Source organism: Oncorhynchus clarkii, chromosome 10 (genome assembly GCF_045791955.1).
Source record: "Oncorhynchus clarkii lewisi isolate Uvic-CL-2024 chromosome 10, UVic_Ocla_1.0, whole genome shotgun sequence".
NCBI lineage: Eukaryota > Metazoa > Chordata > Actinopteri > Salmoniformes > Salmonidae > Oncorhynchus > Oncorhynchus clarkii.
Genome location: NC_092156.1, coordinates 62,462,075 through 62,489,821, shown reverse-complemented (window position 1 = coordinate 62,489,821; position 27,747 = coordinate 62,462,075). Strand labels below are relative to the sequence as shown.

General features: G+C 42.0%; 1 protein-coding gene across 2 annotated transcripts; it reads right to left on the bottom strand.

The window, feature by feature from the left end:
* Positions 1–166: 166 nt before the first annotated feature.
* Positions 167–26,555, bottom strand: LOC139418972 (uncharacterized). 2 transcript variants are annotated; one of them, XR_011635367.1, is made up of 7 exons: positions 26,054–26,555; positions 23,696–23,826; positions 23,313–23,495; positions 9,091–9,255; positions 8,568–8,679; positions 3,044–4,516; positions 167–2,842 (listed from the first exon to the last, which is right to left on the bottom strand). XR_011635367.1 is itself a non-coding variant. In XM_071168770.1 (6 exons), exons 1-6 carry the CDS (start codon positions 26,334–26,336, stop codon positions 3,552–3,554), a joined length of 1,839 nt encoding a protein of 612 aa, XP_071024871.1. In that variant the 5' UTR covers positions 26,337–26,555; the 3' UTR covers positions 2,849–3,551. The 2 variants fall into 2 exon arrangements, 1 of the variants encoding a protein (XP_071024871.1); XM_071168770.1 differs by lacking the exon at positions 167–2,842 and having other exon boundaries at positions 2,849–4,516.
* Positions 26,556–27,747: the final 1,192 nt, after the last annotated feature.

The window sequence follows — 27,747 nt, the reverse complement described above, 5'->3', positions numbered from 1 at the left end:
GTACAGTTGGGGCACGTCCATCTCCATGGAATGATGATGAACTGGGTGAGGCTTTTTCTCAAAGAAATATGGTAAAGGTCTTAGCAGCCAAATCAGAACTAGAAATTTATGAACAGAATTATAGAACATTATGTAATTATGCAGTTAAATTGAATCGTAAGAAAAAAACGTTATCTTACAAAAATGCTTTTATTGATTGTAAAAATGATTCTAAAAAAGGTATGGAATACAGTTAAGGGCCTACTTGGTACATCCATCTCATCATGCCCATCTAGTGTGGAGGTTGGCGGGAGAACAATAACAAAACCAGCTGATGTTGCCAATCATTTTGCAGATTTGTTTACAAAGAAAATGAATTTACTGAGCAATAATGTAGACATACATTCTTCCAAACAAGCTATTGTCCAATGGATTGATGATCATATTATGAGCAACAAGACCTGCTCTTTTAGTCTACAAATGGTGTCAGCAGAGGAGGTGTTAAACCTATTGAAGTCATTACCCGATGGTAAATCTACAGGTTATGATCTTATGGATAATTTTTTTACTTCGCTATGCTGCTCCCCAGATTGCAGCTCCACTGAAATATATATTTAATTGGTCACTGGAAAAGGGGATGTTTGCAAATGTATAGAAGCATGCGAAACTGTCCTATCCCGAAAGACAGCAAAGAACCCATTACTCCTGCCAATAGGACCAATTAGTCTACTCCCTATACTCAGTAAGATATTGGAGGGTATTGTGAGTAGACAAATATGGGAGTACATAAAAGAATGATCTGATTACAGCCAATCAGCATTCTTATCACAAAAACCATTCCACTACCACTGCATTGGTTGACATGACTGACCAGTGGCTCAACGCTGTGGATAATGGCAGGTTTGTGGGTGTACTATTTTTAGATTTTAGTGCAGCATTTGATTTAGCGGATCATTAAATAAGTGACCAAATTAATGCATTATGTTTTTAAGAAGGTAGCATTGAATTGGGTACAGTCATATCTGACAGGAAACAGTCCATCTATATCAATTTTTCATTTTCTTCCCCTCATGCTTTAAACTGTGGAATACCACAGGGCAGTTGCCTTGGGCCACTTCTTTATTTAATATATACCAACGACCTTCCTTATGCCTTATCTGTAATGCAAGCTACGATATTTGCAGATGATACTACAATTTATACAGCAAGACAATCGGTTCAACAGGTACAGCAAGCTTTACAAGGAGATTTGGAGAATATCAGAGAGTGGGTTTGCCGGAACAAACTTGTTTTAAACACCAAGGAAACCAAAGTTATGTTGGTCTGTTCCACTAAGAAAAGGCCAACACAGCATGGGATACAATTAAGTATGGGGGGAGTACAAATTGAGGAAGTGGCAGAAACCAAACTACTGGGAGTGCAGCTAGACAACTGCTTATCATGGTCACCTCAACTCATCTATGTAAGAAAAAAATCTAAACAGCATGCATGATCAGAAGGATAGCTAAATATTTACCAGGAAAGATTCTTAAGAATATAACACAAGCATTAATTGAGAGTCAGGTGAACTACTGTTCTGTGGTCTGGGGAAATGCATCATAAAGTGAAATTAGGAGGCTGCAGATTGCACAGAACAAAGCAGCAAGGATTGTTTTCAGGTGGGGATATGGTTCTATTGTAGTCATGAGCAATGCTCTTGGTTGGTCATCAATCAACAAGATAATTGAAAAAAACGTGCATAATTTATTTCATAATATACACCATTTAAAACGTGCAAACTCTATTCACAACGGTATTCAGTTGTTAAGAGACAGACATTCAGTAAATACTAGGAATAGATTGTCCACCATCTATGTTATCCAGACAGAAAAGAGAAATAGGCAAAATAACATTTCAATTTAGAGCAATAAAGAAATTGAAAATTTAACTGAGCAAACCAGAAACCTCTCAATATATACAATTAAACAATACTTTAAAACCATTTAAATATAATAGAATTGTTGCATTGGACTAAAGTAGAGGAAGAATCAATATCTTTTTAGACTGAGTATTTATCGGGTAAATATGTTAGTGTATTATGTCTATTTGTAAGTGTTTAAATGTGAAAAATATGTTTGTATTCTAAATTGGATTTTAATGTTTAAGGACTCTTGGAAGATTAGTCCAAATGAGGACTGAAAGAGATCAGAGGAACTCTGGAGCTCGGTCAGAGTGACCATCGAGTTCTTGGCCCTTCTCCCCGGATTGCTCAGTTTGGCCGGGCGGCCAGCTCTAGGAAGAGGCTTGATGGTTCCAAACTCCTTCCATTTTAGAAAATGTTTTGGTACCCTTCCCCAGATCTGTGCCTCGACACAATCCTGTCTGAGCTCTACGGACAATTCCTTTGACCTCATGGCATGGTTTTTGCTCTGACATGCACTGTCAACTGTGGGACCTTATATAGACAGGTGTGTGCCTTTCCAAATCATGTCTAATCAATTTAATTTACCATAGGTGGACTCAAATCAAGTTGTAGAAACATCTCAAGGACGATCAATGGAAACAGGATGCAGCTGAGCTCAATTCCGAATCTCATAGCAAAGTGTCTGAGTACTTATGTAAATAAAGTATCTGTTCTTTATTTTTTATAAATTAGCAAACATTTCTAAAAACCTGTTTTTGCTTTGTCATTATGGGGTAGTGTATAGATTGAAGAGATTTAAAAAAAATCAATTTTAGAATAAGACTAACATCACAAAAGGGAAAGTGTCTGAATACTTTCCGAATATATAGTGTACCTAACAATATGGAGCCATTGGAGTGAATTATTAAAAAAAAATGTCCATGTGTTGATTTAAGAATTAAGTATAATGTTTAGGTTCAACTGAGATTTTTTTTTTTTTTTTTTACCTTTATTTAACCAGGCAAGTCAGTTAAGAACAAATTCTTATTTTCAATGACGGCCTGGGAACAGTGGGTTAACTGCCTGTTCAGGGGCAGAACGACAGATTTGTACCTTGTCAGTTCGGGGGTTTGAACTCGCAACCTTCCGGTTACTAGTCCAACGCTCTAACCACTAGGCTACCCTAGATAAGGGGCACTCTGTCCCCCGCAATGATTCAAAATGTCAGTCACCACCAGAGTCAGTTTTGTATTTCATTTCAACATGGGCATATACTCAAACATAAAGTACAGTACTTCTTTTATGCAAAACGATACGTGACAAGTAGAATAACTTCATTACCTTTTCCTTAAATCTGGTAGACTCGCTTTGATCAAATACATTTTAGAAGACATTGGAAAAGGTTCAACATCACATCACACATCTTTATGACAAGTAAACATGAATTAAGGCACTATCATTATTTCACTATAAAATACCAATATCAACCTAAAGGGACAAGGTTGTCCCTTTTCATCAGTGAAGCATTTTTACAGACACCACCATCACACCAACCACAACCATATCATCTACTCTGCCTCATCATACTCATTCTTTCCTCAGTTCACCTCATCCAGTTCCTTATAAATCCACAACCAAAATAATTAACTACAAACAAACTAGCTAGTACTACATTACAAGTTACAATACTCTATACATGGGCCGTGTGCATTTTCTGCTGGTGTATCCTGAGGTAGCTCCTCTCTGAGAACCTCTTCCCGCAGTGTGTACAGGCAAACGGCCCCTCTCCCGTGTGGATCTTCAAGTGTATCTTCAAGCGGTGCTGGTGGGAGAACCGTTTCTGACACTGCGGGCACGGGTATGGTTTCTCCCCTGTGTGGACTCTCTGGTGCCTCTTCAGGCTAGACAAATGGGAGAAGCTGTCCCGGCACAAGTGGCAGCTGAATGGTTTCTCCCCCGTGTGCATCCTCTGGTGGATCTTCACCTGATTGGGGAAACTGAAGGCTTTCCCACAGAACGAACACATGAAGCGCTTCTCTTTGGCGATGCCACCTTTACTGATTCCGTCTCTACTACTGTCACGTGTCAATGGGCTTGTGTAGCCATTTAGTGTTGAGGCACTGGCATTGTCTGAGGTCTGGTTTAACATTAGAGGAGTGTGAGGAGGATGAAGGCCAGGAAGTGTCTGTGTTGTCACAGGGTCCATGTTCCAGTTGATCGATCCTACAGAAGGCAGGCTGAAGGCAGCACCTGTTAGGGTGTTAACCTGAGGCGTCATCAGTCTCTCTGAATAAGAACTATAGGAGCAGGACGGAGCATCGCTAGCCGAGTCGGTGTCTGTTCTCTCTAGCCGCATACGGTCACCCCTCTGCCCCTGCAGACCAAATCTACGCCTTGCCCTGGACTCAGCCAGACTGTTGTCATGGAGACTAAATTCAGATGTTTTGTGTTCGACTGTCTGTTTCTGGTTGTGGTTAACAATGTTGTTCCCCAGCCCAGAGTTGAGGACTCTGTCCCATCCACTGACCTCCACTATGTCACCTCTGGTCCTGGCCTGCTCAGTGATGTTGTCCCCTGGGCCCTTGGCTGCACCAGTCTGGGTCTGGGAATCCAAGATGGCTTCCCAGTCTCCTCTGTTAGCCTCCAGCCAACCACCTGCAGGAAGAGGATAGAAAATAGACAGAAAAAAATGTCATAAAACTTTTTTGTCATATTTTTTGTCAATTACCTGGTCAAGTTCCTACATTATAACATGTATGTTTTGTTTGTAAACATAAGTTGCATTGATTTAATTTTATGAATGAAGAAAAATAAGAACAAATAGCCAGGCACATCACTATTCCCATTGAAGATCTATTACTGTAAGAAATAGTGACGTGCATTCAGGGTAGGCAGTGCCTTGTCATCTTCCCAAATGTGTAGTGATCTGGTACAAAATGCCCAAGTAGGCCAGGGAGAAAGGCAGCCTCGCTGTGTCCCTTTTTCCCACCCTTCAAACTCAATGCAAGGCACTGACATGACTTGCGCGTCTGTTTTTTCTGCCTTATACTGCCAGCTAACGGACGCCAAAAGGCAGGCAGAGAGCTTCGCTGCCTTTCATGTGTCAATATGTCCCATTCATTTTCATTGCACTCAAATAATAAATAAGTATTGGAATGAAAAAAGTAATGGGTTAGGCAGGAGTATAGACAGAGCTTGCTCCTGCCTGTGGACGTAACGTCATCTGCCGCCTTTTGCCGGTTATGTTAGTTTTACTGCTAGCTAAAGTAAGCTGATCAGGATGACTAACACTTTGCATCTGAAACAGTTTTCAAAGTTGGATTTTCTTGCGAAACAAGGGATGGAAGATCAAAACCTGAGCTTAGGGACCTACATCAAAGGAAGTGACAGAAAATAAATATTTTCAATCTTAGTGGTATCAACGGAAAGACTGGCTCTGTCTGTGGCAGCGAAGCTAGCAGCCGACTCTACTGCCTGCTGTTCTCCGCCAGCGACAGCATGTGGACAGAGCTGGTTACTGCAACTTCCAACAACTTGCCTATAGCACTCAACAAGCATGAGAAATCTTTCTCACATCCAAAGCCAGATACTGTAGCTCTTAAGACATTTGGCAGCTCACAGATAGATCTGGCATTGAATAAACAACAGAAATGGAATATCAACATGCAAAGTTTTAGAATGGGTGGCCAGTAATAAACTGTTCCTGAACACCTCTAAAACTAAGAGCATTGTATTGGGTACAAACATTCCGTAAGATCTCAGCTGAATCTTGTAATGAATGGTGTGGCTGTTGAGCATGTTGAGGAGACTAAATAACTTGTTTTTTTCTTCGATTGTAAACTGCCATTTTTTCAAAAGTTTGCTAAGAGCTGGCAGCAAGCTTATATGTCTGCTGTTAGAACCAGTAAAGGCAGCGTTACCACTCTTGGGTAGCGTAATTACTTTGGCTTCCCTACAGGCATGAGGACAAAGATTAAAGATGTAGCTATAGAGTCAGCTAACCATCCTCAGTGGCTTTCCATCTAAGCTGATCGAGAACAAATTTTCCACCTCTGATAGCACTGGAAAAGCCGCTACAAGACTTTGATAGTTTCTATGCGCAATTCTAGCTGAAAGGCAATGAACTGGGCCTGGCAGATAGAGGAACTCGTAGTAGAGAGGGGGCAAATCTACTACAGGGCCAGGGTTGAACACTTTGGTGAACTTAATTTCCTTGGTTTAGTGTTACTCTGTATTTCTCAACTCTCAATTATGAGGTCAACAGCAACTATTTTACAAAGATGTTTGATATGCCTTTGAGATACAGAGCGAGGGAAATGTGCATTAGCCGTTGCGAGTGCATAGGCCTCGTCGGACGGTTGGCTACAACTGCAATGTTTTTTGGGACCTTTAATGTACTTTTAGATTCATACATGGCTACTATGAGTGGGTATTATGTTTTGAGTTAGTGATCTAGCTAAGGTGTTCGGTTTCCACATACCCAGGTGGTGAATTAGCCCCAAATAAATTAGTCTATGATATTATAGCACAAAAAATTGCTAATTCATCTCTATTGAAAAAAATATGACAATTCTAGAGCCCTATCTTACATTTTTTTTTGTACCTTTTCTCCCCAATTTCATGACATCCAATTGGTAATTACAGTCTTATCCCATCACTGCAACTCCGGTACGGACTCGGAGGCAGCGAATGTTGAGAGCCATGCGTCCTCCGAAACACAACCCTGCCAAGCCACACAGCTTCTTGAACACACTGCTCGCTTAACCCGGAAGCCAGCTGCATTAATGTATCGGAGGAAACACCCTGCAACTGGCGACAACAATAGCATAAGTGTCGACCCAAAATGCATGACAATCACTGATTGCACATTAAACTATATTTTTTTAACTTATTTAGTGAATACCATCTCAGTAGTCGATTAGACGTTTTAATAAAGCCCTGTGAATGACTTCATATTATAGGCCTACTAATTTTTTATATTGCGTGATGCGGCAAAAATAAATGGGTGCAACTAAATCCTGGCCTATTGCCACCAATTGAAAAACCAGGGGGGAATGTTAGTCTGGAGCCCTGCTACAAGGGGAATGTCACCCATATGGAAAAGTTTTCATATGGACAGACCTCACCGCACGTCATTTGCACAGAGCCTCCAGAAAGTTTTCACACCCCTTGACTTTTCCCACATTTTGTTGTGTTACAGCCTGGATTTACAATTGATTCAATTTAGATTTTGTGTAACTGGCCTACACACGATACCCCATAATGTCAAAGTGGAATTATGTTTTTAGAAATGTTTACAAATTAATTTAAAAAATGAAAAGATGAGTCAATAAGTATTCAACCCCTTTGTTATGGCAAGCCTAAATAAGTTTAGGTATAAAAATGTGCTTAACAAGGCACATAATCAATTGCATGGACTCACTCTTTGTGCAATACCTGTGTTTAACATGATTTTTGAATTACTACCTCATCTCTGTACCCCACACATACAGATAATTGTAAGGTCCCTCAGCAAAGCAGTGAATTTCAAACACCGATTCAACAACAAAGACCAGGGAGGTTTTTCAATGCCTCGCAAAGGGCACCTATTGGTAGATGGGTACAATTTTTAAAAAGCAGACATTGAATATCCCTTTGAGCATGGTGAACTTATTAATTACACTTTGGATGGTGTATCAATACACCCAGTCACACCCAGATACAGGCATCCTTCCAAACTCAGTTGCCGGAGAGGAAACCGCTCAGGGATTTCACCATGAGGCCAATTGTGACTAAAACAGTTAGAGTTTAATGGCTGTGATAGGAGAAAACTGAGGATGGACCAACATTGTAGTTACTTCACAATACTAACCAAAATTACAGAGCGAAAAGGAGGAACGCTGTACAGAACAGAAAATATTCAAAAAAATGCATCCTGTTTGCAATAAGGCACTACAGTAAAACATGTGACAAATAAATGTACTTTATGTCCTGAATACAAAGCGTTATGTTCGGGGCAAGTTGAACACATCACTGAGTACTACTCTTCATATTTCCAAGCATGGTGGTGGCTGCCACTGCATCAGGTTATGGCTATGCTTGTCATCTGCAAGGACTATGGAGTTTTTGGGGGGAGATAAAAATAAACATTAGAGCTAAGCACAGGCAAAATTCTAGAGGAAAACCTGATTCAATCTGCTTTCCAACAGACATTGGGAGAGAAATTCACCTTTCAGCAGGACAATAACCTAAAACACAAGGCCAAATATATACTGGAGTTACTTACCAAGACAACATTGAATGTTCCTGAGTGGCCTAGTTACAGTTGTGACTTAAATGAGCTTGACAATCTATGGCAAGACTTGAAAATGGCTGTCTAGAAATGATCAACAACCAACTTGACAGAGCTTGAAGAACTGTAAAAATAATAACGTGCGAATATTGTACAATCGAGATGTGCAAAACTTTGAGACTTACTCAGAAAGACTCACAGCTGTAATGGTGATTCTAACATGTATTGACTCAGGGGTGTGAATAAATTTGCTAAAATGTCTAAAAACATGTTTTCACTTTATCGTTAAGGGGTATTGTGTGTAGATGGGTGAAAAAAAAAATATTGAATCCATTTTGAATTCAGGCTGCAACACACACGCAATGTGGAGTAAGTCAAGGGGTATGAATACTTTCTGAAGGCACTGTATGTAGGCTATTTGCATTTCTCCCTTACCTTGCTCCCCCATCTTTAGTCCACTCAGCAAGTCAATGCTCTCTGGTCCGTCTTCTATTGTCTCCTCTTTGACCAGCAGCAGATCAGGTTTCCCATCCTCCATGTCTACTGACTGTAAGATATACAGAGTGAGAGGATGTTGGATTGAAAGCTGATATGAGCACCCTGCTATGGAACATCTTCTGATTGGGCAATGAGGGATTGCTATGAGTACTATGCAAACATGTTAGTTGATGTGATACTATGCAAATGTGTTAGTTGATTTGATTACTCGACACTAATGGTTTGATAATTCAAATGCATGGTTCCACACTTAAAACAAAAGTAATCAAGACCTGGGCCCGTATCCACAAAGAGGCTGAGTAGAAGTGCTGATCTTGAATCTTTCCATATAATCTTACCTATTATGATCTAAAATGCTAAATGCTAAACTGATCCTAGATCAGCACTCCTGCTCTGAGAGGCTTTGTGTATACAGGCCCTGACCTAATATCATTCAGACAGTAGTTCACAGTGGGCTCACCTTGGTGAGACTGTATGTGGTCCTGTGCTGCTCAGCTGGTTCCTCTGTGGGTTCAGGTGGTGGTGTAGTCTGGTTGTCCTCTACGACCATGGTCCCCTCTGGGTTCCCCAGACCCTCCTCACAGCCCTCCTCCTTCACCAGCAGCACCTCTGGACCCTCCTCCTCCTGGAAGAGAGGTAATAAATATTACACACACACACACAGATAATAAACTAGGGCTGGGAATTTCCAGGGATGTCACAATACGATATTATCACGATACTTAGGTGCTATGTATTGCGATATGTAACTGTATTGATTTTTACCCATCACTATAATAAACACACTTTCAACATGGAATGTTTACCCACCCCTTAATAAAAATGAGCAAAAAAGACTGTATAAAATAAATAATTAAAATACTGAGCTTATTATATGCTCCCAAAATTGGGAAAATTATATTTTATACTAACAGAATTGCTCAGAGAAAGATTTAACAAGGAATGTCTCTCTTCTAAAAAAGATAGGTTTCAAAATTATTTCAATACTCCAGCACCCTACTCCTGCGAGGATAACGACACAGCCTTTTTCCAAAATGTTTTATGAGTTGGAGAACACATTGGGAGGCATATGAGATCATTCCTCCATGCATAATCTTTCCAGGTCCTTGATATCCTTTGTCTGTGCTTATGGACTGCCCTCTTCAATTCAAAAACAGGTTTTCAATGAGGTTCAAGTCCATTGCAAAATGTACATTTTGTGGTCAATTTACCATTTCGATGTGGATTTTGATATGTGCTCGGGGTTAGCTTCAGGCAAGCAGGTTTTTGGCTAAAATGTCCTGGTAGTAAAGTGATGCCATTGACCTTAAGATCCCCAGGACCAGTGGAAGCAAAATAGTTGCATAACATTAAATATCTTTCTTGGCAGGCTTAATCAAAACCTTCCCAAGAAGGTACCCACCATCAATCGCTATGGAAAGATACCACTCTCGGGCGAGAGCGGGGGAGGATGACCGATGTACAGGACAGACCACTGTTATGACCACTCATGAAGGACAACCGAACAGCTAAACAATTTATTTCGGGTCTACAGATGTGTAAAGATTTTCAAAAACGAGAGGGGTCTGAAGATCTATCAGGCAAGGGGTGGCAATCGGAACATCACTGATGCACCAGGGGAGACAGAGAACCAACAGGAAAGGGAAGGCACACAACATACAAGACAATATGTACAGAACAACACAGGAGAGACCAGCCTGTGAAATCAATCAATAACAAAGTCATTTTTACATCAGCAGTTATCACAAAGTGCTATACAGATACCCAGCCTAAAACCCCAATCAATGCAGAAGCACAGTAGCTAGGAAAAACTGCCTAGGAAGGCTGGAACCTAGGAAGAAACCTAGAGGAACTAGGCTTCGAGGGGTAGCCAGTCCTCTTCTGGCTGTGCTGGGTGGAGATTATAAGAGCACATGATCATTAAGGCCCTATCGGTCTTAAGATGGCCTAATGTGTCAGCAAAGAAGGAATGGGACATGTTCGACCAAGACGTGGATCAAGTGCTGGAGGTAACACTCGCAGGAGATGTAGGGAATAATATCTGAGCAATGTCAAGTATCATCAAGAGCATAGGGGCTGACAGCTTTGGGAAAAAGAGGAAATTCAAGACGAACATCAAGCCAAGAGAAAACCGATGTCTGAAGAATATAACGACCCTAAGACGCGACCTGCGGAGGCTGAATGAGGCTTTTCACCAAGTAAGGGAGGGAGCGAAACCAGCACTGAAGGAGATCTGAGACAATCTGAGAGAGCGTATTAAGACCTTGTGCTGAGGTGAATACCATCGCAGGGACAGAAGGAGGCAGATGAAGGAGAGGACAGACTTTGCCCTTCCAGTATCTATCAAAACCCCTGGGGGACAAAAGTTCAGGAGAGCTCAAAGCAACAAAGGAAGAGGTGGAGGAGCACATTCGTGGAGTCAACAGCGACCCCCCCAGGCATGAAAATGAGCTGTAAAAGATGGCAAAACTCAAACCAATGAAGCCACCATCCCCTTCGAGGTGTTGGAACCCAGCTGGCAGGAGATGACTTTTTCAAGAAGGCCAGGAGAAGATCAGCACCAAGGCCTATTCCAAAAGAAGTTAACTCCACAAACATCAAGCAATTCCAAACCATCAAGCAATTCCAAACCATCAAGCAATTCTGAAACCATCTCACTCCTCAATGTGAAAGGTAAAATCTTCTAAAAGCTGCCTTGAACACACAAGCTTCATCTCAAAGATCAAGGACGCAAAGCGTAACCAAGGAGGCCTGGCTGTCCTGTGGCTAGACCTAACCAATGCCTACAGAACCATACCCCACAATCTGGTGGAAACCACACTCAAGACCATCTACCTGCAAGATTCCAGAAGCTCCTCCAACGCTATTTCGACAACTTCAAGATGCGCTTCACAAGTGGAAAGGCTGGAGGTAGGTATTGTGGCCGGGTGCACTCTCAATCATTTTGTTTTCTGCAGCAATGAACCTCCTGGTTAAATCAGCAGAGAAGCTCAGACAGGGTGCAGTACCGGCAAGCGGCGTCCAGCAGGCTCCAATCAGAGCATTCGTGGATGATCTGAAAATGATGTCTGTTCCAGAAGGCTGATGGATTTTGGAGGATCTGGAAGAGCTCATCAAATGGGCCAGAATGAAGTTCAAGTCTGCAAAGTCAAGAAGCCTAGTTCTGAAAAAGCAACAATTCAAGATCAGAGACCATTCCCAGCATCAGAGAGAAGCCTGTGAAGAACCTGGGAAAGTGGTACAGGGCCAATTTCAATGACAAATATTGTGTGATTTGTTCTTTCAAGCAGACACGTGGATGACATCTCTGGGGAAGAGCGGTCTAACAGGCAAGTTTAAGGCATAGGGCTACCAACACTGGGTACTTCCCAAACTCCTCTGGCCACTTCTTGTCTATGAAGTAGCTCTTTCAACAGTGGAGGCACTAGAAAATTAAATTAACCACTTCCTCAGGAGATGGCTGGCGGTCCCAAGAATCTTCTGCTCCATCGGACTGTACATCACAGGCAGCAAGCTGTGGCTGCCAATTACATCTGTGGTAGAGGAGTACAAGGCAACAAAAGCACGTCAGGCTATGATGCTGTGAGACAGCTAGGATGAAAGAAAGAGAGAAATAGTGGTGGAATGTATAGCAGATGTTTTACGGGCTCCTGACCAATTGTTATTTGGTGTGATTTTTTGCACTGATAAAAATGTTTTACATAATGTTTTCGCCATCGGATTCTTTGATTTATTCACCCTGGACCAGGCTCTAATCCCCAACACTGGGAAGAGAAAGTGACCGCAATATAGAGGCCAACGTGCAGGCACCCTGATGAAACTACGGTAGCAAATAAATAAACTGCCTCTACCCTCTGTTCTATTGGTGAATGTACAATCAATATCAACGGGACATGAAAAACTGTAATATCCTATGTTTCTCGTAAACTTGGCTGAATAAGGAAATGGATAATATACATCTAGCTGGTTTGTCTATGCATCGGCAGGACAGAACGGCAGCTCAAGGGGGGTGGTGTTTCCTTGTTAACAACAGCTGGTGCACAATCTCTAATATTAAGGAAGTCTCAAGGTTCTGCCCGCCTGAGTTAGAATACCTTATGACAAGCTGTAGATCATGCTATTTACCAAGAAAGTTGTCAATTCACCACCACAAACTGATGCTAGCACTACGGCCGCAATCAACAAGCTGTATAGGGCCATAAGAAAACAAGAAAATGTTCATCCAGAGGCAGCACTCCTAGTGGCCGGTGATTTTACTGCAGGAAAACTGAAATCTGTCTTACCTCATTTCGAGCTTACAAAGCTCTCCCTCGCCAAATCTGACTAACTATCCTCCTGAATCCTGCCTACAAGCAAAAACTCAAACAGGAAGTACCAGTGGATACTAAGCTACAGGACTGTTTTGCTAGCAAAGACTGGAATACGTTCTGGGACTCATCCGATGGCATTGAGAAGTTTACCACATCAGTCATGAGCTTCATTAATAAGTGCATCGACGACATCATCCTCACAGTGACCGTACGTATGTACGTACATATCCCCACCAGAAGCCATGGATTACAGGCAACATCTGCACCGAGTTAATGGCTAAAGTTGACGCTTTCAAGGAGCGGGACACTAACCAAGACGCTTATAAGAAATCCTGCTATGTCCGTCGAACCATCAAAAAGGCAAAGGGCTTTTTCAAATCCTACTACATTGGCTCTGACACTGATCGGATGTAGCAGGGCTTGCAAACTATCACAAATTACAAAGGGAAACCCAGCCGTGAACTGCCGAGTGACACAAGCCTACTAACCTACCAGACGAGCTAAATGCCTTCTTTGCTTGCTTTGAGGAAAGCAGCACTGAACCAGGCATAAGAGCACCAGCTGTTCCGGACAAATGTGATCATGCTCTCCGTAACCGATGCGAGTAAGACCTTTAAACAGGTTGTTACGTTCCCCAGCAAGTAAACCAAATAATTTTGCTCAAACAGAAGGGGAAACTAACAAAGAGTCACTGACCACAACCAAAACAAAACAGGTGGGATTATAGGAGGGGTTCTGAAAGACACTCATGGGGGTGTCCACTGACAAGTTGACTAGCAACAACTGTAACCTGAAAGAAACCCACCATGAGAGTACACAAACTTTGCCCAAGAAGAGGCAAACAAAACAAAAACCCACACCAAACTTACAGACAGGAAGCAAAGCAAAAAGTGGTCAAAACAAAAATAGGGAAGATCAGATAAAGGATTGTTTGTCTAGAACTCAAATAGGGACCGCCAACTAAAGGTGTTAACCCTCCATGTCTCTCAAGACAACTGGAGCACTGGTCCAGCCACTCTTAAATATTACCTGGGAAAGCACAGGTGAAACACCTTACAACTAACAAGATGAATAACCAGCACAGGTGTAATACATACTGACTAACGAGGTGACACCAATCAGTGTGCAAACGTGCTAATGCCCAACCTCGAAATATAAATGGCAAAGCCTGTAACAAGGTTAAAATTCACAGGGCCGCAGGACAGATTACCAGGATGCGTACTCAGAGCATGTGCTGACCAGCTGGCAAGTTTCTTCACTGACATTTTCAGTCTCTCCCTGACCCAGTCTGTAACACCTACCATCAGAACACCATAGTCCCTGTGCCCAAGAACGCCAAGGCAACCTGTCTAAATTAGTATCACCCTGTAGAGCTCACTTCTGTAGCCATGAAATGCTTTGAAAGGCTGGTCATGGCTCACATCAACACCATCATACCAGACACCCTGGACCCACTCCAATTCGCATTCCACCGCAATATATCCACAGATGATGCAATCTCTATTGCACTCCACACTGCCCTTTCCCACTTGGACAAAAGGAACACCTACGTGAGAATGCTGTTCATTGAGTATAGCTCAGTGGTCAACACCAGGTGGTGAGAATAGGCAATAACACATCCGCCACGCGACCCTCAGGGGTGCGTGGCCGTGCATGATTTCAACACCATCATTAAGAATACAGATGACACGACGTGGTAGGACTGATCACCGACAATGATCAGACAGCATAAAGGGAGTTCAGAGACCTGGCAGTCTGGTGCCAGGACAACAACCTCCCCCTCAACGTCAGCAAGGCAAAGGTGCTGATCGTGGACTACAGGAAACAGAGGGCCGAGCCCGCCCCCATTCACATCAATGGGGGCGTGCCATAACAAGCTGCATCACAGCTTGGTATGGCAATTGCTTGGCATCTGATCGCAAGGCGCTACAGAGGGTATTGCATACGGCCCAGTACATCAGAGGAAGGCCAGACATTTTTTAAAGGATTTCAGCCACCCAAGTCACAGACTGTTCTGTCTGCTACTGCACAGCAAGTGGTACCAATGCACCAAGTCTGGAACCAACAGGACCCTGAAAAGCTCCTACCCCCAAGCAATAAGACTGCTAAATAGTTAGTTAAATGGTTAACCAAATAGCTACCTTGGACTATCTGCATTGACCCTTTTTGCACTAACTTTTTTGACTCCTCACATACGCTGCTGTTACTGTTACATACAGTGCCTTGCAAAAGTATTCGGCCCCCTTGAACTTTGCAACCTTTTGCCACATTTCAGGCGTCAAACATAAAGATATAAAACTGTATTTTGTTGTGAAGAATCAACAACAAGTGGGACACAATCATGAAGTGGAACGACATTTATTGGATATTTCAAACTTTTTTAACAAATCAAAAACTGAAAAATTGGGCGTGCAAAATTATTCAGCCCCCTTAAGTTAATACTTTGTAGCGCCACCTTTTGCTGCGATTACAGCTGTAAGTCGCTTGGGGTATGTCTCTATCAGTTTTGCACATCGAGAGACTGAACATTTTTCCCATTCCTCCTTGCAAAACAGCTCGAGCTCAGTGAGGTTGGATTGAGAGCATTTGTGAACAGCAGTTTTCAGTTCTTTCCACAGATTCTCGATTGGATTCAGGTCTGGACTTTGACTTGGCCATTCTAACACCTGGATATGTTTATTTTTGAACCATTCCATTGTAGATTTTGCTTTATGTTTTGGATCATTGTCTTGTTGGAAGACAAATCTCTGTCCCAGTCTCAGGTCTTTTGCAGACTCCATCAGGGTTTCTTCCAGAATGGTCCTGTATTTGGCTCCATCCATCTTCCAATCAATTTTAACCATCTTCCCTGTCCCTGCTGAAGAAAAGCAGGCTCAAACCATGATGCTGCCACCACCATCTTTGACAGTGGGGATGGTGTGTTCAGCGGTGTTGCTTTTACGCCAAACATAACGTTTTGCATTGTTGACAAAAAGTTCAATTTTGGTTTCATCTGACCAGAGCACCTTCTTCCACATGTTTGGTGTGTCTCCCAGGTGGCTTGTGGCAAACTTTAAACAACACTTTTTATGGATATCTTTAAGAAATGGCTTTCTTCTTGCCACTCTTCCATAAAGGCCAGATTTGTGCAATATACGACTGATTGTTGTCCTATGGACAGAGTCTCCCACCTCAGCTGTAGATCTCTGCAGTTGATCCAGAGTGATCATGGGCCTCTTGGCTGTCTCTGATCAGTCTTCTCCTTGTATGAGCTGAAAGTTTAGAGGGACGGCCAGGTCTTGGTAGATTTGCAGTGGTCTGATACTCCTTCCATTTCAATATTATCGCTTGCACAGTGCTCCTTGGGATGTTTAAAGCTTGGGAAATCTTTTTGTATCCAAATCCGGCTTTAAACTTCTTCACAACTGTATCTCGGACCTGCCTGGTGTGTTCCTTGTTCTTCATGATGCTCTCTGCGCTTTTAACGGACCTCTGAGACTATCACAGTGCAGGTGCATTTATATGGAGACTTGATTACACACAGGTGGATTGTATTTATCATCATTAGTCATTTAGGTCAGCATTGGATCATTCAGAGATCCTCACTGAACTTCTGGAGAGAGTTTGCTGCACTGAAAGTAAAGGGGCTGAATAATTTTGCACGCCCAATTTTTCAGTTTTTGATTTGTTAAAAAAGTTTGAAATATCCAATAAATGTCGTTCCACTTCATGATTGTGTCCCACTTGTTGTTGATTCTTCACAAAACAATACAGTTTTATATCTTTATGTTTGAAGCCTGAAATGTGGCAAAAGGTCGCAAAGTTCAAGGGGGGCGAATACTTTCGCAAGGCACTGTTTCTACCTTAATTACCTTGTACCCCTGCACATCAACTCGGTACTGGTACCCCTTGTATATATAGACAAGTTATCATTACTCGTTATGTATCTATTATTATGTGTTTTCACTTTTCTATTATTTCTCTATTTTCTTTCCCTCTGGATTGTTGGTAAGGTTCCGTACGTAAGCATAGTCCACACCTATTGTTTACAAAGCATGTAACAAATAACATTTGATTTGAGAGGTCTGAACGGAGGTTAGAGATCGAGGTCAGAACGGGTCACAAGTGGTCAGCCAGCAGAGCGCTCATAGAGCTGGAGGAACGGCTGCAACACGCTGACATTGTTTGGTCGGTAAACCAATGGCAGGCTGGATCAGGGATGCAGAACCACATCAAGTTGGAAGAAAGCAGAGTGCTGAGGCATGGTGCAGAGGGAGGTCAAAATGGCTGAGGAAGAAAGCAGGCATGTCAGAGCTGTAGCCATGAAAAAACAAGGCCGCTGGACACGCAGAGAGAGCGTGCGAGGCAGGGTACTCACCCGGCAACACATCTGGAACATGAAAGGGGAGCAGATTAAGTTTCTGGCTTGCTCTGTGTACAATGTTTTGCCCACACCAACAAACCTCCAGACGTGGCAGTTGACAAAAAGCCCAGCAGCACAATATGTGGACGACCGAGCATGTGCTCTCCTCCTGCCAAGCAGGTCTGACCAATGGTTATCGTTCTTTGGTCTAGAAGCACCAAGCAGGTGGTCCTCATCACGCTCACAGTGCCCTGGGAGGAGAGAATGGAGTTGTCGCATGAGTGGAAGCTCAAATACCAGTCCCTCATCCTTGAGAGTCAGCAGAATGGATGGAGAACCTGGAAACTACCAGTTGTGGTCGGCTGCAGGGGCTTTGCAGGCCAATCACTCTGGAGAGCTCTGGGGCTACTTGGCATTGAAGGACTGGCAAGGAAGAAGCTAGTGGCTGATGTACAGTAAGCAAGCAGGCAGAAGTGGACATCCTGTTGAGTCTGCCTGAAGTGGAATGAGCGGTGTCAGAGCCAAGTAGGAAGTAAGGAGGCAAGGCTGAGTTGAGTGGTGGATCGAGGGGGTAGTTCCAGGATGCTGGTTCTGCCCTGTCGAGCCCCACTGAGGTGTCCTGGCATATAGTGTAGTCTGTAGTTTAGACTGATGTTTATAGTGTAGTCTGTAGTTTATTTTTGCCTGGTATGTACATACTGTATGTGGATTGTGTAATTTCTGTGTCTATACAGTGCCTTCAGAAAGTACAAAAAGTACAGTGCCTTCAGAAAGTATTCACACTCCCTTAACTTTGTTCAAAACATTTTGTAATACAGACTGAATTTAAAATGTATTAAATGTAGATGTTTTTGTCACTGGCCTACACACAATACCCCATAATGTCAAAGTGAAATTTTGTTTTTCAAAAATTTTACAAATTAATTGAAAATTAAAAGCTGAAATGTCTTTAGTCAATAATTATTCAACCCCTTTGTTATGGCAAGCCTAAATAAGGAGTAAACATTTGCTGAACAAGTCACATAATAGTGTTTAACATGATTTTTGAATGACTACCTCATCTATGTACCCCACACGTACAATTATCTGTAAGGTCCCTCAGTCGAGTAGTGAATTTCAAACACAGATTCAACCACAAAGACCAAGGAGCTGTTCAAATGCCTCACAAAGAAGGTCACTTATTCATAGATTAGTAAAAAAATAAAATAAAAGGCAGACATTGAATATCCCTTTGGGCATTTTGAAGTTATTAATTACACTTTGGATGGTGTATCAATACACCAAGTCATTACAAAGATAAAGGCATCCTTCCAAACTTAGTTGCCACAGAGGAAGAAAACCGCTCAGGGATTTCAACATGAGGCCAATGGTGACTTTAAAACAATCAAGGACGCATGGCAAACAAATGGCGAAAATGAGGACGTACGAAGGGAAAGTAAAGGCCAAAATTCAGCACTATTTAGTGGACAGCGCCGCTACATACGTTTACATTTTAGTCATTTAGCAGATGCTCTGGGACTTACAGGAGTTTTGGGGTTAAGTGCCTTGCTCAAGGGCACATCAACAGAGCCTTGTCTGGCTAGGGGATTCAAACCAGCAACCTTTCCGTTACTTGGCCCAACGCTCTAACCACTAGGCTACCTTAAATGGTTTAAATCATGACAAAGAGGTGGGGGTGTTAGTTTCATTTGGAAGCTTTTATTTTAATATTTACCACTGTAAAACATATTTACTATAACAATTTTAACTAACAGAAGAATGGTTCAATGAGCATTATTTAGAGACCCCCTCAAGTTTGACTTTTGTTGCATTTAGGGGAGCTAACGTCTCATTCAGAGTAGGCCTAGGTTAGCCTATATCAGAAACATTTCTTCTTTCGTTGCACAGTAAAAACATTTCATGCAATTCTACTACACTTTATATCACTTTATATAAGCATAATCGTTTTAATACCGCTGACACTGACAAACAGATCAATAAAAACGACGTTATCCATATAATAGACCTACGAGAAGGGGATACACAAATAGAATATGACGTCCATCTAAACTGGAAGGGGAAATTATTGTCCAAAAACAAATTTAAGTGGCACTGACCCAACAATGATAAAGTGTGAATCTGCGCAGTAAACCGGGATATGGCCGATGCTCTCCGCTGATGCCAATAAGATAGGCTATACGGTTGTTCGCTCAATTAAATTTAGAATTTTGCTAACTAAAAGCAGGGGGAAAACTTTTGGTTTTTGAAGTGGGAGAGACATAACTTTTAAAATTTTATTTTCCAGTCAGATAAACACTCCAAACAGCCTACCCGACCGCTCGGAGTCGTCCACATTGTCCTAAAGCACCCCATTGCCTCGTTTTGTATCACATTCCAATTATAAAACTGGGGGGGGGGGACAAAAATGCACAGTGAAGGTTGCACCCAGGACTAAAAGACAGATGAGAGTATTTTCAATTCATTCTCTTTACAGCAATCGGGCATTTGCTTTCCACATTTTTTCCCCCGCATTTATTTTATATTGCCGGGCCCCTACTTTTCACCGACAGTCGCAACTCAACAATCATCTACTTAGTATTTGCTGTGAGAGCTGCCCAAATTGCTCGCGCTGCCTTTCCTTCTGACTGTAGGCAATAAGATTTAAAACATCTACAACTAATATTTTTGAAAGAAGCTAATGATCCTCTGTGGCCAAATCATGCTTTAGCTGCCTATTTTTTTAATGATTTTATTGATGTATTTCTGTATAGACAGGAGTAGGGTAATTATATAATTTAATCAAATTTACTTTAATACTTTCATTTAAAGCTTTGCCTAGCCTTATGGACGCGCCACCTATGTGTAAGGAGGTAACATGATATCAATCATAAGGGAAATTACTAGTTATCTCGCGGGCTCTGGCAGAGAAGTAGCCTATGTGAGCGCTTTAACAGTAGTCTAAACAAACAGTTAAAGTATCCATCACCAATAAATTAATGAACATCCGAGATTATAGGCGGGTTTATGCTGTTATGAACATGCTTTTATTAGCCTACCAGAATCGCCTACAAAAAAAGGTTTGTGATAGGCCTTCAATTAAAAAGGTTATAGTTCACAATAACAGGGAAAAAAATACATTTAATCACCAAAATAAAATGAAGAGATAGTAAAATGTCATGATGAAACTTTGTTTAATCGTTGAAGTGTTGGCTAATGGTTTACTAAAACATAAGGAAGCTATCTGATTTTCAATAGCACCGATGACAAATACCTATTAATTTGATGGATGATATGCGAGAACCTTGCTTAATGGATTGATTTGTTGGACGGGTTGCAAAATAAATCCTCCCATTGCAGGGATCAACTTCCCGTGGCACGCAGTTTTATAGCCTCATGCAGTCGAGGCAGTTTATTATTGTTATTATAATAAACTATTATTACCTTACTATTCAGCTATTTCAAATACTTCAAGGTATAGTCAACCACCTACTATGAGAGAAAAAAAATCTTACTTGCACACAAATTATTTGGACAATAATATTGAGTGGAGTCGTTTTTATTAGCGGGAAGACGTTTTAACAAATGTCTAACTGTGTCTTTGGTAAACAAAAGTGTCACATTACATAGCGGCATATTTATCAATCAGGGCATTTGAAGCTGAACAGAGATCTTCATGCCTTCTGCCAAACCAGGTCTGATATCGCAAAGAAGATTCGTCCTGTCCTTTTGGGGATTTAGATAATCAAACACTATTTTAGTGACTGCAGATTACCAGTGTGGAGCTGTTTTTACGCACCAATAATCTGTGTTCTATTCACCATTGTGCATGCCCTTGGTGACAGTCTGTTCATTACAGCTAAAAGCGGTTATGTGGGGTTTGTAGTGAGTCTCTTATAGAATGTCTGATCAATCAGTTGCCTGAGTACATCAGTCTTATAGACAGTGTAGTCGTGTACAGTTACAGCGCTTACAATTATTATTATTTTTTTTAAAATCAGCTCAATTATGCTCTGCTCCTTGCTCGCCCACATACATGATCTGGCATTCAAAAGCAGCCATGCTTTAGGCTATCAAATAACTTGTCAATCATATCAATTAATAGAAACAGTCAATGAATGGTTGAAGCAACCATTACATGGTCTGACAAACTGCATAACAATTTAAGCGACTTCATATCTCCTTGAAATGACTTAGTATCTCATTTGAATGACTTAGCATCTCTTTTATGTGACTTTAACTAAGTCATTCAAACATTATACTAAGTCATTAGAATGAGACACTAAGTTGTTTGAACAAAATACTAAGTTGTTCAAATGAGATAATTCCAAGAGTCAAATTTTAATATATTTTTTTCAGCTTGGGTTTCAGGGCTTCCATAATTCCTGTACATGCAAATGTATTTGGCGAATAAAGGTGATTCTGATTCGGAGTGCCTTGAAGGAGGAAGGACTAGCGATTGTGGTGACTGGAAGGTGAGCCGGCAGCAATGACCCCATCACATTGGTTTTAAAGCGCTGGGGGTGTATGCAGAATAGGGTAAGATCAGATGTAATATATACTAAAGACAGTCTCAATGAAAGTCTTAGAATTAAAAGTCCCATTTTGTGTACATTTTTCCCCCAGTTTATCACATTATCATGCTGATTGAGATGTGTCTGTGGTTTTCATATGGTGTATTCAAAACTTATTTGTTAAAATAATAAAGTAGTTAAATGTAAGTAATGAAATAGACATTTGTGAACATCATATTGCCTACAGAGTACAAACACAATTTGTAACAGACTTTTTAGGCTTCTATATGCCTTATAAATCACACAATGCCTGGATGCAATATTCTACGCAGGAACATTCTACACTGAAATCTGTTACTCTCGTTATTCCTAATGCATCTCTGGATATTTGTATGCTGACAACAATGAAAATTCATCTTTCTCTTTAAATTGTATCTAAACATCAGAAGCTATAGAGTGGAATGGTTACTTTCTATGTTACAGAGTGGAATGTTTTTTCTGCTGGTGTATCCTAAGGTAGTTACTCTCTGAATGGCCTCTCTCCCGTATGGACATTCAGGTGCATCTTCAGATGGTGCTGGTGGGAGAACCTCTTCTCACACTGGGGGCAGCTGTAGGGTTTCTCCCCTGTGTGGACCCTCTGGTGCCGCTTCAAGTGGCCAGCCTGGGCAAAGCGCATTTGACATTGGGTACAGCTGAAGGGTTTCTCCCCTGTGTGGACCCTCTGGTGCCTCTTCAGGTTGCCGCACTGGGCAAAGCGCATATGACACTGGGTACAGCTGAAAGATTTCACCCCTGTGTGGACCCTCTTGTGGATCTCCGCCTTCTGGGGGCAGCTGAAGCCTTTGTTACAGAACATGCAGAGGAACTGTTTCTCTTTACTATTGCCTGATGTGGCTCCCCCTCCCTGAACCTGGGCTCTAGCACTGTCGATTGAGTTCAATACCTGATCGAAAAGGACACCGCTGTGTGAATCGGAATGCCTCATCGACATGGACACTGTGTTGCGATTTCTGACCGCCTGTAAAGGGGAGTGGGTCACGACATTTGGATTTGTCTCTAAGCTTTCCCTGTAATCTAAGAAATATCTGCCTTGTGAGTGTTGTTCTCCTAAGTGAGTCTTGTCTACATTCCATGTCAGAGGAGCATCGCCCTCCACTTTCACAGTCACCTCATCTATAACCTCCCCTTGCTTATCTAGGCAACCTTCAGAGTGTACACTACTACTGTACCGGTTCCAGTCCCCTCTAGACAGATCAGTTTGTCTCTCTAAACCCATCTCTGTAGGGTAAGAAGAAGACAGATCATTGCCAGTCTCTAACGAGTCATCTGAGTCCCGATAGGAATTAACCTTCCTCAAACTCGGAATACGGTAAAGTAAATACTCTGAGCCGGGAGCAGTAGGACAGCCCAGCCTTTCCTGCCCCAGTCTCTCTGGATCTGACCTGTTATCAGATCCTGTGTGTAAGAGACTTTGTGTTACAGTTAAAGTCTCCATGTCTGTCTCTGACTTGAGGACGGCGTTCAGCGTTCCACTGACCTCCGTGATGCTGCGTCCGGTCCTGGTCTGGGGCGCTGCAGCGGTGGCGAGGTCCTCAGTGACTACAGGGTGTGCCTCTCCAGCCATTGCTCCAGCCTGGATGTCTCTGCTGTGCTGTGGGTCCACTTCTCCTTCAGACCTCTCCAGCTTGACCCCAGGACCTGCAGCCTCTGCATCTGCAGACTAAAACAAGAAGAGAGGAGGTTATTACCGGTACATGAGTTGAATTGGATAACAATAACATAGGGAAGTCTCACAAGCTCCACTATGGCAGATAAATACGGATGTACATGTAAGCAAATTAATAGCTGAAGGGAGCCTTTCTGAAATAAACTGGCCACATTTGATGTACTGTAATTTTGATGTAATACCATTACACTAACCTCTATCACAATAATGTGCTGGGTTGAGGTTCCACTCCCCTCATCAACAGTGATGGGTTGGTCATCTCTCCATGTGTTGTGTCCCGCTGGCTTCACAAGGCTCCTGTGGCCTCCAGTGAGAGGTCCTTCACCTGAGAGAGTGATTGGGGATGGTTAAGTTATATTGTACACTATTGACACTGTCTACAATTGGCAAGGATGTAAGGTAACACTTCTCATAATTTCTTGATATACTATTTATTGTTCCATGCATCACATTATTTTAGTTGAGTATGAACATAGGGAATTTGGATAGAATATGATAGTTCCTTTGTGCAAGAAGTTGTTCTTAACTGACCTGCCTGGTAAAATAAAGAACACATATATTGTGCAAGATAGCTAAGTAATCAGGGGAAGTATTGTTGCATCCTGTAGCTACCCTGGATTTATAAGCGTGGCCACTTGAGCATGCTTTTAGGGCAGTCAATTTCCGTGGGACTACAGGTCAGAAGGCTGATGGTTTACTATTTCTACATTGTAGAATAATAGTGAAGACATCAAAACTATGAAATAACATATGGAATCATCTAGTAACCAAAAAAAAAGTATTAAACAAATCGAAATATATTTTAGATTCTTCAAAGTAGCCACCCTTTGCCTTGATGACCGCTTTGCACACTCTTTGCATTCTCTCAACCAGCTTCATGAGGTAGTTACCTGAAATCCATTTAAATTAACAGGTGTGCCTTCTTAAAAGTTAATTTCTTCAAGTGCAGTCACAAAAACCATCAAACGCCATGATGAAACTGGCTCTCATAGGACCTCCACAGGAAAGGAAGACCCAGAGTTACCTCTGCTGCAGAGGATAAGTTCATAGAGTTATCAGCCTCAGAAATTGCAGCCAAAATAAATGCTTCACAGAATTCAAGTAACAGACACATCTCAACATCAACTGTTCAGAGGAGACTGCGTGAATCAAGCCTTCATGGTCGAATTGCTGCAAAGAAACCACTACTAAAGGACATCAATAAGAAGAAGGGACTTGCTTGGGCCAAGAAACACGAGCAATGGACATTCGACCGGTGGAAATCTGTCCTTTGGTCTGATGAGTCCAAATTTTTGATTTTTGGTTCCAAATGCCACGTCTTTGTGAGACGCAGAGTAGGTGAACGGATTATCTGTGCATGTGTGGTTCCCACTGTGAAGCATGGAGGAGGAGGTGTGATGGTGCTTTGCTGTTGACACTGTCAGTGATTTATTTAGAATTCAAGGCACACTTAACCAGTATGGCTACCACAGCATTCTGCAGCGATATGCCATCCCATCTGGTTTATGCTTTGTGGGACTATCATTTGTCTTTCACCAGGACAATGACCCAACACACTTCCAGACTGTGTAAGGGCTATTTGACCAAGGACAGTGATGGAGTGCTGCATCAGATGACCTGGCCTCCACAATCACCTGATCTCAACCCAATTGAGATGGTTTGGGAGGAATTGGACCGCAGAGTGAAGCCAACAAGTGCTCAGCATATATGGGAACACTTTCAAGACTTTTGGAAAACCATTCCAGGTGAAGCTGGTTGAGAGAATACCAAGTGTGTGCAAAGCTGTCTAAGGCAAAGGGTGGCTACTTTAACACTTTTTTGGTTACTACATGATTCCATGTGTTATTTCATAGTTTGATGAAAAACCATTGAATGAGTAGGTTTGTCCAAACTTTTGACTGGCACTGTACATGACACCACACCCTCTCATTGCCCACGCCGCAGACACTGACAGTTCAGATTAAGGAAGACATCCCATATAATAACCAGCGGGACCCAGGTGTCATGTCATCAATGCACAGCATCAAGCCCATGCCCTTCACGGATACGTTCCATGACAGGGCAGATTAAACCACACAGAGCAGTGGGGGTGGCAGAGAGAAACACGGAGATTGAAGGTGTGTGTCTGTGTATCATGGCAAAGTTCACAGTCATTTCACGCTGTCGATATTAAAACCAGTTAAATGTAACTAAAAGTAATCCAAAATGTATTCTACATAATCCCCAAAAGTAAGTATTTATCATGAGAGGGCCATCAACAATAACTAGCAATGCTGCATACTCATAGAAAGGTATCCTGTGAGGGAGTTGTGTGGCAGACCCTGGTTTAAAAGAGCAGATATCTACTCTGCCACTTGATCATGTTTTTGTTTTTAGCACTATCGATTTCTGCGGGGCTTGAAGGTTGAGGGTTCGAGCTGCACTCTCTGCCTGTTTCATTACAATACTATCCAAAAACTGACCAATACCCAATTCTGGGTACACATCTTAACACATGCGCAGATGTGAAAGGGGCGACACTCCCCACAGCCTCAGCCTAATGCAAAATGTACCTCTTGCCATTCCTCTGCATCGGTCAAGGATCTTGACACTACTGAGACGACTGGTGAGGACGCGCTCTCGTATTGTCCTCTCTGCGCGCTCCCGTGCCACCTTCAATTCTAATTGTTGTAGTTTCCTCCGCAATCCCCTGTTTTCTTTCTGGCTTTGAGTTATTTCCAAACGAAACACTGCATAGTCGTCGTCTACGAGTTTACAGATCTCTGCCACGGCTGTATTCGCTAGCATCTCCATGATGGAGGCAATTTGAGTGTGAAAAATCATACAGTCAGCCATTGTTGTTAGCGAACGTTAGCAGCTAGCTAGATAACATCATCAACCAAGTTCCGTCTCCAACGCGAATTAAAGACTACCTGGGGTAAGTATGTGCAGCGCGGTTACATGTCATATTTTGAGTTCAACGGTGCCAATAAACGTCTAAATAACAAAAACGCTAACGTGGAACTTGTTCTTGCTCACTACACTTCCTTTCACTAAGCCTGGTTACGTTAACTTCGCACTAAAGAGAAGGCATCTTATTGGTTGGCGTCATAGCTAAAATGCTGAGGTTAAATGGAAAAGGAATAGGAATTCGCGCTGTTCGTTTAATTACGGTACTGCTTATAACATTATACAAACTCTCCTATTCATGATCACTATCTTCAAAGCTCAGACTAATTTAGCAAGAATAGAGTATAATTACTTTTTTCCATCCTCCGTAAGGTAAATATTACACTGTCCTTGTTCTAGCCTAGGTTTACGGGCTCTAAAAACAGGTATTCAGACAAGCCTGTTTCAAATGAAAAGTTAAATGGTTTATGAGGGGTATCTGACCAAGACACTATGCATGATATGTAGAGCCCTATTAAAAACGGACGTAATCACAGATTCCAGACTTTTAAACTTAATTCACCAATATTTTTAAAAAAATGTATCAAATTAATGATAAGACATGAAAAAAAGGCATCAGTGATTTGTATTTTCCTGCAACTTCCTGAAACAGGAATGCCCGTATGTGTGCCTAGGTATACACTTTGTGTAGCCGTTAGCAATGATGCTAATGATAACCTTCTAATAGAGATGGAAAGCCTTAACATTTTAAATTAGGTTTTTGGTTAACTACAATGTAGCCTAAACCAACCTGGCTTGATTATTTGCATCAATCCAGTGGCCATTTGTTTAGAAGACTGCAATCACATGAGCACTACAGAAACATCACAACCAAAAGATAGTCTCTTGCTGGTGCACACTTGCATTAAAAGGGTAACTCCACCCCAAAAATCAAAATATCAAATATTTTTCCCGAACCTCAGGTGGACTTATCAAATGTTGTTTTTCTATTTAAAAAAGTGATTTTGAGAGAGAACCTGAAAAGGACACCTGGAGAAATTAAACTGAGAAAATTATTTTATTGGATTAAATATGTCAGAATGGTTCCCAGATAGGCCCTGTGCACATCTCAAGCCACACGGCTCCTATTTTGCCCTGTTGTGGACACTCCTATGTCTGATAAGGTTAGTCAGGAAGGTGAAGCTCTTGTAACAGTTTGCACTTGAAGAGCCTCTCCTTATTGTGAACGGTCTGGTGTTCCTTCAAATACTTTCCCCTAACAAACCGCTTCCCACATGTGCGGCAGGTGCACGGCTTGTCGGCGTCCGTCCTAATCCTCGGCCTTCCACATCGTGACCCAATAGCACCAGAGGAGGTA